At 39.2% G+C, this 13200-nt stretch overlaps 1 protein-coding gene across 15 annotated transcripts in view; it reads right to left on the bottom strand.

The window, feature by feature from the left end:
• The window catches only part of ADAM23 (ADAM metallopeptidase domain 23), a 318624-nt gene that overhangs the window by 72586 nt on the left and 232838 nt on the right, over nt 1-13200 (bottom strand). For all 15 annotated transcript variants that reach the window (XM_042995172.1, XM_042995171.1, XM_042995173.1 and 12 more), the window contains 5 exons: nt 8381-8452; nt 6145-6308; nt 4943-5027; nt 3859-3949; nt 1272-1320 (listed from right to left, as the gene is read on the bottom strand). In XM_042995172.1, the coding sequence (XP_042851106.1) occupies nt 1272-1320; nt 3859-3949; nt 4943-5027; nt 6145-6308; nt 8381-8452 (461 nt within the window). The remainder of the gene's footprint in view (nt 1-1271; nt 1321-3858; nt 3950-4942; nt 5028-6144; nt 6309-8380; nt 8453-13200) is intronic.

The raw sequence follows: 13200 nt of genomic DNA, 5'->3' as shown, positions 1-13200 counted from the left end.
ATCTTTTAAAGAGGCTTGGCATTTCCTCTAAAAGTCTGATAAGACTGCATTTTCAAATCAGGAAATAAATTGGCATACATACACATATTTAAATACACACACACACACACACACACACACACACACACACTAAGTAGTTTTTTTATATTCTAAGGGTGGTCAGTCCAAAAATTCATTTAGAAATTGGGAGTTCAGAAGGCAGAAGGCAGCTCCCTTTAGAAGCAATATTATCAATAGTGTTACCTTCCTAGAGTAGTCCTTGAAAATGCTGTTTAACCCATAATGTTACTAAATTGTGGTGCAATAGTAAGGGGAGCATGAAGGCTAACGGTTTCACGTTTAAACTACATTTCTAGAAACCTATGTCCTAAAGCAGCAGGCGGAGTGTTGACTCTCTCTGCAAACCCTCACACTCACACTCGTCTTTTCCCCATGAGCAGGACTCCCGGGGAAGAGTAAGGAAGGGACTCTGCATGAGTAGGTCAGGGCCTCTGGCCACTGGGGCTCCTCGGGATGGGGGTAGGACCAGAAATGGGTGATGTGTTGAACAGATCTCTGGCATGGGCAGAAGGAACAAGAGAGACAAAACGGGTGAGAAAACCTCTTCCAGCTAGAAGGGGTGGGCTCTAGCTTAGATGGCCATGGGCCAGTGGCTCCCGTGGGTGCAGGGGCTGGGGCAATGTTTCCAGGCTTTGGTTCACAGCTGCAATGGCAACTAAAAAGGGGTTCTAGTTCCCAGAGTGTCCTCACAAGAAGAAATAGGTGAGAAAATGTTCAAATTTCTATCAATAGGAGATACCTAATTTAGACACAATAAAGTATCTTAAGAACCAAAAAAGCTATACTGATTATATAAGCAATATAGTGTAATTTTTACTATGGCAAACATGTCTATTGGAGAGTTCCTTAAAATATAAATTGATAAATTGATTTTCATTGACTGCTTCAGGCAGACAACCAGCCTTTATTCTAAGTGCACTAAAAAATTAATGCCTCTGCTAAACTTAGAAGCATTTAATAATGTGCTTCCTTTAAAGGTCAATAGAAAGAAATAGCAGTTATTACTATATTTTATTATCAACAAATTTAAGCAAAAAATTAAAATATAAGGCAAATTAGTCCTTCCATTTTTAAAATATAAGATAATTAACTATTGAATTTATACTGAGTATTGAACCTAAGAGACCAGTACTTGGGAGACTGTGTATCTAATCATAAACAGCAATTTCAGTGAAAGGCATATTTCAAATGCATATATAATGAAATTTTACCCTGTTTCTTCCATGATGCAGCCACCCCAGGACTCTGTGCAGTCACATTCTAGTCCGATGAAATAATAAGCAAGAAAAAAAAAGAGAGAAACAACAAAAGTCACATCTTTACTTTGCACTGCAGCTCTTGAGATAATTCTCATCACCAATTTCATGTCCTAAAGATACAGAACGTGAGGTCTCTCCAAACAAAACCTATTTCTTTTAAAACAATACTTCTTTATCCTTTCCAGGAGTATAGGTTGCTCCCTAAGACAACAGCTGCTAAGGAATAAAACTGTGCCTCTCTTCGTGTTTGTAACTCAGAGAACTCAATTAATGTTTAGGGAAAAGTAGCCTGGTCTGGAAATGAAAAGCCTGAGTTCTGGTCCAAACTCCACCTGATGTGGAAAACGGGGAATAACCTCTCTGCCTATCTCCCAGAGTGGGTCGCGGGCTCATGCAAGATGAGCGCCTGTATGTGCTCTGTGAGCTGGAAGGCTCTCTTGCACAGATATAACGAGTCATCACTGAAGCTCCGCCAACAGAGCACACGGAGGTTCCAGGAGAGAATTCCATTTGCTCGAGTCAAGGTGAGGTTGGGCCGGAACTTGAAGAACACTACGCTAAAAGGTTTAGGAAAAGAGAGCATTCTAAAATAAAAGTGTAAATAGTCATTTAAATTAAACAATAGTCATAAACTCAACATGGATGTCAGACACTGCCATACTGATACAGTAATGGGCTGTTCTTTTATTTTTCCTATTCTTTTTTCTATCATAAACACAGATGTGTTTACAGAAAGACTCCAGATGGGATTTTTTCAAAAATCGAAGTTCAGAACTAATGAACTATCTACCTAAACAAATAATTCACAAAGGAATAAAACATGTTAGGAAGGAACTACACCAGGCATCAGTAATGAACCCCTACTTCTCACCGCAGACCCTCACCCAACTCTGTAACAGGTCTCTGCTGACCCCAGCGCTGGCCTCTTCACAGCCCCAGCCTTCTCAAACAAGGCCATATACCTGGCCCTATTCTTTCAGATTTTAAAGCCATCTATCCCGCTGATGGAACCCCAAATACCTCCTTTGATGTGTACTGTGTGTTTCCTTGGGAAAGCAAATACTCTGAGCAAGATATTAATAAATGAAAGTTTATGGATATTTGCAAAGTGCCACCAGACTTAATACACCCACAAAGTGATGACTTAATACGTCCAAAAAGGAAATTGAGAAGCCCGTGGATATGTATTTTGTTTCAAGTTCCCATAACATGTGCATTAATGACAATTATTTGAGAGTCATCAAAAAAGTATAAAATCGGGGTGCCTGGGTGGCTCAGTCGGTTAAGCATCTGACTTCAGCTCAGGTCATGATCTCACGGCCCATGAGTTGGAGCCCTGAATCGGGCTCTGTGCTGACAGCTCAGAGCCTGGACCCTGCTTCGGATTCTGTGTCTCCCTCTCTCTCTACCCCTGCTTGTGCTCTAGCTCTCTCTCTCTCTCTCTCTCAGAAGTAAACAAACATTAAAAAAATATTTTTTTTAAAAGTATAAAATGTAGAATAATGTGAACGTAGATTGTTGTCCTTTTCTTCTTTGGGGAAGTGAGGTGGGCAAGGAGACCTTTACTTCAAGCGTCTGATAGTTTCACAGAGGGGAGCAGACTTCCACTTAGAATAATTTGAGTGAATACCTCGGTCCTTTTATCCACAAGGTCGCATTATTATTTTTGTGAGCCTTAGGCACTTTGGCCTCGTGCCACCAAAGTGTATTACAAATTGTATTTTGCTACTTTGTTGGTTTAAAGACTAATATAATCCAGGTTGGATTTCATTCTGATTTTTAAAGAAATTCAAATTTTTCATGGACTCCTAAAACCATTGTGGGCCTTGGATATTTTGCTACCAGAAGCTCAGTCCTGTCTTTCCATCTTCCTCTCTTCTGATTAGTGAAGAGAGTGACACCAGCCGTCACTGGCTGCACTTTCCCACTGGATGGGATCTGGGGCCCTGTGTGGACTCCCTCCTGGCACTGCCTGCCCACTAGAGTGTTATCATCTGCCACCCATTCCCAGGCTTAAAGGGCCCTAGGGCAGAGCTGCCTGGAGGGGAGGCTTCTTCTTGAACTCTTCTGATGGGACCATGTGAGTGAGTTCAGTTGGAGGTAGGTAGGTGGGGAATTTTAATTAGAGTTGGCGCTGCTTTCTTATAGTAGATCTAAGCTATTCCTTGATCCAAATGTACTATTATTAACTCCCTGATGGAGTCTCACTGGCATCCAGTTTCTATACTCCGCTGCTTAGAACCCAGAGAGTGAGTACTCATCGACCTCACCCCCAACATTCTGCAGTGTGAGAAAGACCTGATCCCACTCTGAGAAAGTGAGTATGATTTTATGAATTTTAAAGGAGAGATATCTACAACCCAAAACGGATTAAAAATTACCTTAAGTCACTCATTTGATCATCTTTTTTAAGAGGAAGGAAGTAGACTACAATTAAACTATAATGACTTAGGAATGAACAATATTTATTTATTGACCGGACATGCATTATATAGACAGAATGGCACATGAAAGTGAGTAAGAAGGTCAATGTACATACTTGGCTTTCTGCTAGAAGGTTCCCATTGGATTCCAAGGTTTTGAGCCAGGCTCTGCGATAATACTTGTGCCACTGCCATTGGAAGACCATACTGTTTTTCAGAGTTGAAAGTGTGTGGGAAACATTTGAGAGAGTGCACAAAGCTAGTTATTATTTCTTAATCATCACCACATATCATCTCAGTTCCCTAAGCAGAGCCTCACAGCATCAAAAGACGGCATACGTTCCTCAGCACCTCTTCCTTGCAACTGGGCCCAAGAAGCAGAACGCCTCTCTTCCTATGTGGCATCTCTCAGAACTTGATGCTCTCACATGGAAACATAAGATACAATTCGTAAAAGGCTGTGCCCCAATCCAACTCATTCCAAACCAAGAATAAATTCAACTTACTAAAAATATGTCGAGAGAGAGGCCTTGACAGAATGATGGCTCAGAGAGGCCTCAGAGAGGCCTCTATTGAATGATGGCTATTGGCTACAACTTGTTATAATATATCCTGGCATTTATCAGGGTTTAGCTATAGTTGGTTCAGCCTTTTTGAGTGCTGTCGCCAACTGTTGTAAGAATTTCCTTTATATAAATGAAGGTACTGGAATCCAAACAATGAGATGAAGGAAACATTTGTTTCAATGAATTCTATAGATAGACAGGTAGAAGGCATAAAAATGAAAATTTTACATAGGGAGAAACCAAAGATACTGATTAAATATAATCACACATTCTTTGATTTAAATGAATGAAAACATAACATCTGCAGGAGAGCATTATAGCTTAAAGTTATCAGGAAAGGAGTAATAAGTTTATAAAAATTTATCCATAGAGTTGAAAAAAATATCTGGATCAATCTTTGGCATGCGTTTGCCTGATAAATATGAAATACTATCATTATGAAATGAAGCAATACCTCTTTTTTAACACCAAAGACCACTTTGGGTTCTGTTTACTAATATAAATCACTTATACCTTATTCCCGGTGTCACTGTCATTTTAAACAAGCCCAAGAGGGATGTAAACTAGGCCACAGGGAAGAAAGAGATCAGATGCAAAGATAAAGCTCTACTTTAAGAAAATTGATCAAATTTACCTCATTCACGCCAACGCCCCTTGTGCGAGAACAGACACCTCCAAAGTAACTCAGACTGCTTCTCTTATAGTGGAATGTCACACGCCTACAGAAAAAGAAAGGGCAATCAGGAAGCCAATGTGGTGGCCATCATATATGGGACTATCATGTCCCAAAACAGGTCTACTCACTCTACACTGAATACCCCAAATTCAACTTCCCTCAGGAAATCAAAAACTACATTCTAAATACCTTTAGATTCATGTTATGTTAAGCAATCTCCGTAGAACAAACATTAACTGAGCACCTACGAAGCACTGGCTGATTATTATAAATTTATAAATTATTAGAAGTTGCTGGGGGTGCCTGGGTGGCTCAGTCGGCTGAGCCTCCGACTTCGGCTCAGGTCATGATCTCACGGTTCATGAGTTCCGGCCCCACGTTGGGCTATGTGCTGACAGCTCAGAGACTGGAGCCTGCTTCGGATTCTGTGTCTACCTCTCTCTCTGACCCTCCCCCGTTCATGCTCAATCTGTCTCTGTCTCAAAAATAAACAAACATTAAAAAAAATTAAAAAAAAAAAAAGAAGTTGCTGATTATGGACTGAGAGAAACGAGTAAAGAGCTAAGGTGAGAGGCAAGGAAGGAGGAATTTGGTTGGTCTTAGAGGATGGTCTGAAAACAGCTTTGTAATGAGTGGACAAGGAAACCACTTATTATATTAAAAGAAAGTATGGCAATCCTTTTCCTTAAGGATAAAATCTCAATTTTATTCAATGGTTCACCTCAAAAGACTATATTTCCTAGTCTCTCTTGCAGCTAGGTGTGGCTATGACAAAGGGCTAGCAAATGATTTACTGGTAAAAATTGATATGTGCAAGCTTTCAGGAAATCCACTTTAATGGAGCTAACTCAGCTGGAAGGAGTGCTCTCTTGCACTCTTCCCTCCCTGTACTCCTGGTGCCCGTAATAAAGGCTGGTGCACCAGCAGCCACCTTGAATCATGAGTTCACCTGCAAGATGTAAAGTGTGAAAGTAAGATCATGCTCTGAAGGTAAATCTTATGACCATGGAACCACCTTCCTAGCACCAGAAGGCTTACCTCCCTGCTACGTATATAACCAGAGAAAGGAATCAATTCAGGATCCATACACTTATGTATAACTTAGGTGGTCCAATAAAGGGATCAAGATAAATGTCAACCCAAAGACCACAGGTACATACGAGATAAGGTGCACAGCATCAGCATGCTGTTTAATGCGCTGCCGGTATTTGGAGAACTCATGGAGCATCTGCACAGGGTTGGTGGTGATCTCAATATGATCCTTCTCAGTCCAGGTCTCTACAGCCACCAGGACAACCCTGGTATTAAGCTGCTCCTTGTAAATCTGAGGGTATACAACAGGACAGGTGCAGGAGGAAAACACTGGGTCAAACATGCACAATCAGCGATTCAGAGTCAGTGGAAGGACAGGAGGGGAGGTGAGAGGAGAACATGAGGTCACAATTAGCTCATCATAAAGAATCTTCTTTCCTTTCTCATTTCCACGAGCAAAAATTAAAAAAAGAAATCACAATCACACAATTCAGCCTCTCTCCTACTAGACTATTTCAATCCCAAATGAGCACATTTAGTGGCCAGGCATCCTACTGGGGGATGGACAGTAGGGATGTCAAGATTCGAAAGTCTGGACATAAATTCTAAACAGGGTGGAGTAAAATCACCCTTCCAAACCTCACAGGAGGTGACACGTAGGAGCCTGACATACTGGCTCCGGGTAAACGCAGTGTGACCAGCGAGTCCTGCAGGATTGGAATAGTCTGGTAAATCCTTGGACAAGCACCAGCAACATGGCTGGCTTGCCCTTGGAGGCCTTGTGACATGACACCTAGAATAACAGCCAGCGGGAGTCGTGGATCTGGGCCACAACAGGAAAAAGCAGATGCGTATCACCCACCTCACCCTCGCCACGGGGTGGCATCATTCACAACATTTAAATTGTATCTTTCGGCTCTCTTTCTCCAGTTCCGGCCCAGTAGCTAAACAATTCACACAATTAAGCGACTTCAAAGACTGCTGTCACTTTGTCCTATTTTCAAGCTAATTAAGAAAATAATGGATGTCTTTGAACCCACCGAAGAAAGAAAATATCATCGTGCCTGACTCAACCCGAAGCTAAAATGATTTTACAACGAGCAAGTTAGAGCTGGTCAGCTTATAGGAGAGCCCAAAACAAAAACTGCACTTTGCAAGATGTGATTCCATTCAATCATGGTAGAATGACCAACACAAAGATGCTACCAAGTCAACAACTTTGGCAGCGAAAAAGGTGTGCCCGATACTCTCTTTTCCATATTAACTTATAGTTTTTGTCTGAGAAGGCGGCTGACAAGAGCTGAAATTACGGAAAATTAATTACCCACGTGTAAACTGGCTTTCAGAATTTCAGTCCTAACTCTGTATGACCCACTATGCTCATCCACCCATATTGTGCCTTTACCTAGCTGTCCCTGTAGGTGTCATATGTTATGAGTATTTACAACATTGAAGGTTCGGGGACTGTTTCAAAGGCAGAAAAGGAGGCAGTTCTTTGGAGAAAACAAGTATCATTTAGATAGTTGGCAACTCATAAAAAGTCTTCTTTTGCCACGTAAGAGGGGCATATAATAAATATCAGATAAAAATATATTTAACTGAACAAAAGCAGTATGCTGTATTTAGCCAATGGCTATGGCAAATAGAACCAGTTATTGGAACACAGCAAATAATATTCACATCTATGGAATTCTAGCTAAAGCAGGAACAAGGAAGAAAACCTTAACCATTATTCTCTGTAACTTACAAAATGAGAGGGAAAAAATATTGATATGAACGATTTTATACAGTTAGAAGTCTTTGTAAGAAGATACAGATTTTACTGTTTCGAATTAGTTTCATTTGGGGACTGCACTTAATGCTGTCATCTAGGAATAAAATCTGAAGCATTCACTACTAAGAAAGTAAATGTTAGTTAAAACAAAACAAAATAAAACTGTATTTCCTATATTCTCCAAACATACTCCACCTCAATCTACTAGCTCTCTTGCCATATATTTAAGACAATAAGCTCAACTGGTTATTATCATCAAAGTCTCATTTGTCAAGTGTAATTTATACTCTTTTGGTAGTTTATTTTCTCTTGTGTTTTTGTCCTTCATAGGCTTGGTGACAAACAGGTCTGGACATCACTTATAAGCAGCACTAATGCATCTCTGGGATACTGAGAATGACTCAGCAGCCCTCCTAGCTCTGAGGACGCTACTCTTTGTGAAGTTTCCACCCTATAACTTCTTAGCCAGATGAGCTTAAGGATGGCATTTTTACTTTTGCCCAAGAAAGAATTCAAATAACAAGTAAACAGGTAGAAATATAAACCATTCCATCTTGGAAAAATAGGTTCAAGAAAATCAGGATACTTACAGAATCCACAAGGTTGACCACAGACTTTGCAAAGTTATTGGTGTGTGCGTGAGAAGAGCGATACTTCTTATACTGGGGGGGGAAAGGATAAACCAGTCACTGCTAAATCATAATTTCATGGTAAATTTCAAAATACAGTAAAAGCAGAAATCTCACAGCAATAGTACAAATGGGTATCAAAAATACACAGTTCAGCTTGTGCCATGTTGGATATGGTGGTGTTCTATTTTATTTCTCTGTTAAGCAGCAACACTCTATCTAAAACACCTTACCAGTTCCAGGTAAGGAGAGCGCCTGTAGAAATCTGTGCGAACAGAAAACAAACTGAGGGTGGATGGGGGGAGTGGGGGGTGGGTAGGAGGAGGGGAGAGGGAAAATGGGTGATGGGCACCGAGGAGGGCACTTGTTGGGATGAGCACTGGGTGTTGTATGTAAGCCAATTTGACAGTAAATTATATTACAAATAGTAATAATAAAAAAATACTTTAATTAAAAAAAAAAAGAAACCTGTGTGAGAGGCTTTACACCTGAGAAGTAAGTTGTTAATTCAGTCTTAATGTCTACAAATGCAACCTTTTTGTTTTCACTGAAAGCACCTTTACCAGTTTACAAAGAGCTTAGCCAAGAAATTTAGGCCCAATACGACACCCTTCTCACTTTAAACTCCAGACCATACACACACCAAGAAAATTTCCTCGGCAGCATTTTAGATACTGCCCATGATACGGAATGCATTCTTTCATACATTTCAGTATATTCTTTCAGAAGAATGCCTCCTCCACAGGAAGCTTTCAAGAATGTTTATGGTTATTTATGATTATTTGAGAAAATAAACAAAAGTCAATTAACAGAATAATTCCACAACAACATCTGGAGGGCTACAGTTTTAGCAAATACTGCGCAGCAGGTCTTTGAGAGGGCATTGGAAAACTGACATCTACGCAGGGGGATCACGCCCTCTACCGAGGAGAAAGGAAAACAGACTCAAAACTACTGAATCAGATTTGCACCATAAATCTTAAAATCTGTCTTTAATCACAATTACTAAAATAACATGTCTTTCACAACTATTAAAAATGTTTCTATGTTGGAAACCCATGATATTCTTTTTTTCTTCTCCTTTGCCCACTTTTCACACTATAAATTTGTCAGTCTCCCTTCATTTAATTCTCTCTACCTGTGGTACTATGTTTTTTTTAAACAAAGAATCTAGGTCTTCATGCTTAGATACTCGATATTTATTTATTATCATATTTTATATATGACAACCCATGAAAAATGTGCCATAAATTAGTACCGTCCTATTGGTTTGGTAGCATTCGTTAATTTATAACCATTTACATTTATAACACTTGCCATAGTGTGAATGTTTGTATTCCCCCGAATTCATATGGTGAAATCCTAATTCCCAAAATGATGGTCTGAGGAGGCGGGGCTTGTGGGAGATGCTTTGGTCATGAGGTGGAATCCTAATAAGTGGGAGTAGTGCCTCATAAAGGAAGCTCCAGAGAGCTCCCTTGCCCCTTCTACTAGAAGAAATGGGGACAGAGTAAGGTGCTGGCTATGAAGCGGGAAGCAGGCCCTCACCAGAACACAACCATGCTGGCACCACAGTCTTGGGCTCCTCGGCCCCTGGAACAGTGAGAAATTAATTTCTGTTATTCATAAGCCACCCAGGCTGCGGTATTTTGTTACACCAACCTGAATGGACTTGGACTCAGAACAGACTCAGACTCTATGTTACTGCTGCCACTGTGCATTCCAATCTGACCTGAACTATCTTTATGTGTTCTTTACTGGTAGCGAACATCAATCTGTGCATATAACTGGGCCATAAAACATTGTATTGATTGAAAAAACTTAAGGTACTTTAACAGGGTTTTCAAACCTAGCATAAAGAAGCTGCTGTAAATAGTTAAGGATTTTAAGTTGTCCAGCAAATTCCACAGACTAAAAAATGCCAAAGACATTTTTTAAGCTAAAAGCAAAAGTCTCAACACTAAGTCCCTTTGGGGTGATGAAAATGTTAAAAAGTCTCAATGTGAAGAAGCACAAAAAAGAAAGGAAAGATATTAGCTGACACCTATTCTAAGGCACCTATTACAATTCACTTTATTTTCTTCTGAACATTAATTTGTCCATTTTGTAGACTTCTTTTTATAATATAATTATCTGGAAAAATACGACATGCAAGTTAAAAAATTTAACAAAATGAGGTCTTTTTTGGAAGTCTATCAAAATGTGATGTTTTTCACTTATTTCATGTTTGTAATTTCCACGTCTCTATTTTCCTTTTTAGAAAGCCCACTCTGCCCACTGTGGGGTAAGTGAATTAGAGAGGGTCCAGCATGCAAGGAGAGGGACCTGCCGGGAAACTACTGCAATGGTCCCGGTAAGAGGTAAGGAAGGCTGGGTATCTGGACAGAGAAGTAAGTGGACACACTCTGAAGGCAGGGGTCCCACGACTTGCTGATGTATACGATGTGGGAGGTGAGGAAAGAAGAAAATAAAAGATGACTGCTACGTTTTGAACTTGGATAGCTGGGGGAATAGTGGTGCCATTTAAAATAATGAGAAAGACTAGGAGAAGAGAAGATTAGGACTAAGGAATCAAGAGTTGTGATTCAGAAACGTTGGAGATGAGCCTATTCAGTACTGAAGTAGGCATGCAAGTAGACAGTGGATACATAAGGATGGATCCAGGAGGCTAGAGGCATAAAGTAGAGAGGGTCAAGTTTAAAGTCATGATACTAGTTAAAGGTTGAGACTGGAAGTGGGCACTCTGGGGGAGTTCTAGAAAGAAAAGAAAGCCCAAAACCAAGTTAGGGGTATTCGCAAAATGCTAGAGGCCAGGTATACAAGACTAAGAAGAAATAACTAGGGAGGTGGGGGCTGTTGTGTCACAGAAGCTGAGAGATGAAGAAAATGTTTCAAATGGGAGAGCGTGCTGAGCCGCGTCCAAGGCTGCTGAGAGAGCATAAATGATGACAGCTAGTAGCACCCACTGGATTTGTTCACCTGCAGTGCCATTTACCCGAGCAGCTAGGATTTACCAGGACCAGTAAGTGTTTCTGCTACAACAAATATATGCGCCTCACAATTCTATGAGGTGGCGTTTACTAGCCCCATTTTAGAAATATGAGGTTCAGAGAGGACAAAGAACTTATCCAAGGTCACACAGATGGAATTCAATGCCTACTCTGGGTTCAGACAGGAGCTAAAACTTCTCCGTTAACAATTCTTATAAAATAGTTTATGTATATTCCCGATAAATCATGATTATTGATGAGAACTCATAATTGGTTAGGTGCCCATAAATACGGTGGTTTTTAAATAGGGTTTAAACTGAAGTTTAAATCGAAAAAAAATGTCTGAGTTATAACACACCTGCACTCTTTGACTTATACATAAGGACATAGCAAAAATGTAAGCAAGACATTTTCTTGTGCACTTTAAAATATTTCAACCAACTGTCTATTAGAGTAAGGTTTTTCATATTTATATTTAGCCCAAGTGGCTCAAAGAAACGTTTGCAGACCCTTATCAAAGCTATAATTGGCTCACAAATTAGGTTCCACCAGACAGCTACTAAGATGCTTTCTACAAAATTGAGGGATTTTTCTTTTCTAATTGAAAGCAACTGAAAACATGATGCTTGTTCAAAGTAAGGTGTCTGCATTTTTTCAGGAAGCCAATATTAGGTTACTCTGAATTAAAGAGGTGAGCTTGAATGTGAATGTAGGCAAAATGTTTCTAGTCCCTGAATGAATGAGAATTTTGCATACAAAGAAACTGTAAAATCTCCATTTATGATAAAACTTACTTTCACATTTTGTGATCACTGAAAATAATTTACATTTAAAGTGCCAAATTTACTTTCCTTCCTGAACAATTACAACGTTTAAGAAATTTGCTTTTTGAAAAAATTAAAATTAAAGCTTGATTTTCAACCCAAGGATGACGGTTATCAAAACAACTGTGCTGCTTCATCTAGCACAGATTGTATGATGAGTAATTCCAGGGATGATCATTCTAAAACCCAAGAGCAAATATTCAGATATTAAAAAAATAGATGGTAATTATTCTACTTCAGTTTTACTTTCAAAACATGAATTTCAGTACTCTGATCCATGTTCTGAATTACTACTTCTTTGTGTCAATCAAATTCAACAACTACTTAAAAACTTTTTTTTTTCATTTCCTACTGTGCATTGCCTCCAAATTTATCACTGCAAATTACGGTTCTTTTCTTCTAGCTTCAAAGATAAATGAACATATCATGCCTAGTTCTCACTCAATTTTAATTATAATAAAATAATTATCAATGTTTACCATTAACAAATTTGGTAGCGGAAACAAGTTAACTTTATCACAGAATATATGGTATAATGTGCAGAAAATCTCTATTTATGAAAATGGTATTTTAATGGGAGGGTGCTACTGTATCATTCATAAGACAAAGACAAGATTATTCACATGCTTCCATTTAAAAGGATTAAAAAATAAATTCAAAGCATATAAATTAAAAATTTTTTTTTCTATTTATACAGTTACTGCTATCTACTCTTTGATTTATAGCTTTATGTACCTTCCCAATAGAGTATGGTGGACCAGGAAATGTGGAATTACAAAAGTAATCGGTTGGAGAACTGTTCTATTAATTCTCAGCTATATGCGAATGTACTTTGTGAATTTAAAGGCATTGCATGTAGCTTAATTATTGCTTCCACTACTTTAAAAGTATTTATATAATGGGTATTAGAAAAAGCTTAAGTGTCTAAAGCCCTAATTTCACAACATACCACAGTGCTAAGGACTGA

Source organism: Panthera tigris, chromosome C1, assembly GCF_018350195.1.
Source record: "Panthera tigris isolate Pti1 chromosome C1, P.tigris_Pti1_mat1.1, whole genome shotgun sequence".
In the NCBI taxonomy this organism is placed as follows: domain Eukaryota; kingdom Metazoa; phylum Chordata; class Mammalia; order Carnivora; family Felidae; genus Panthera; species Panthera tigris.
The sequence above is the reverse complement of the archived record's forward strand: the minus strand, read 5'-3'. Positions and strand labels throughout refer to the sequence as shown.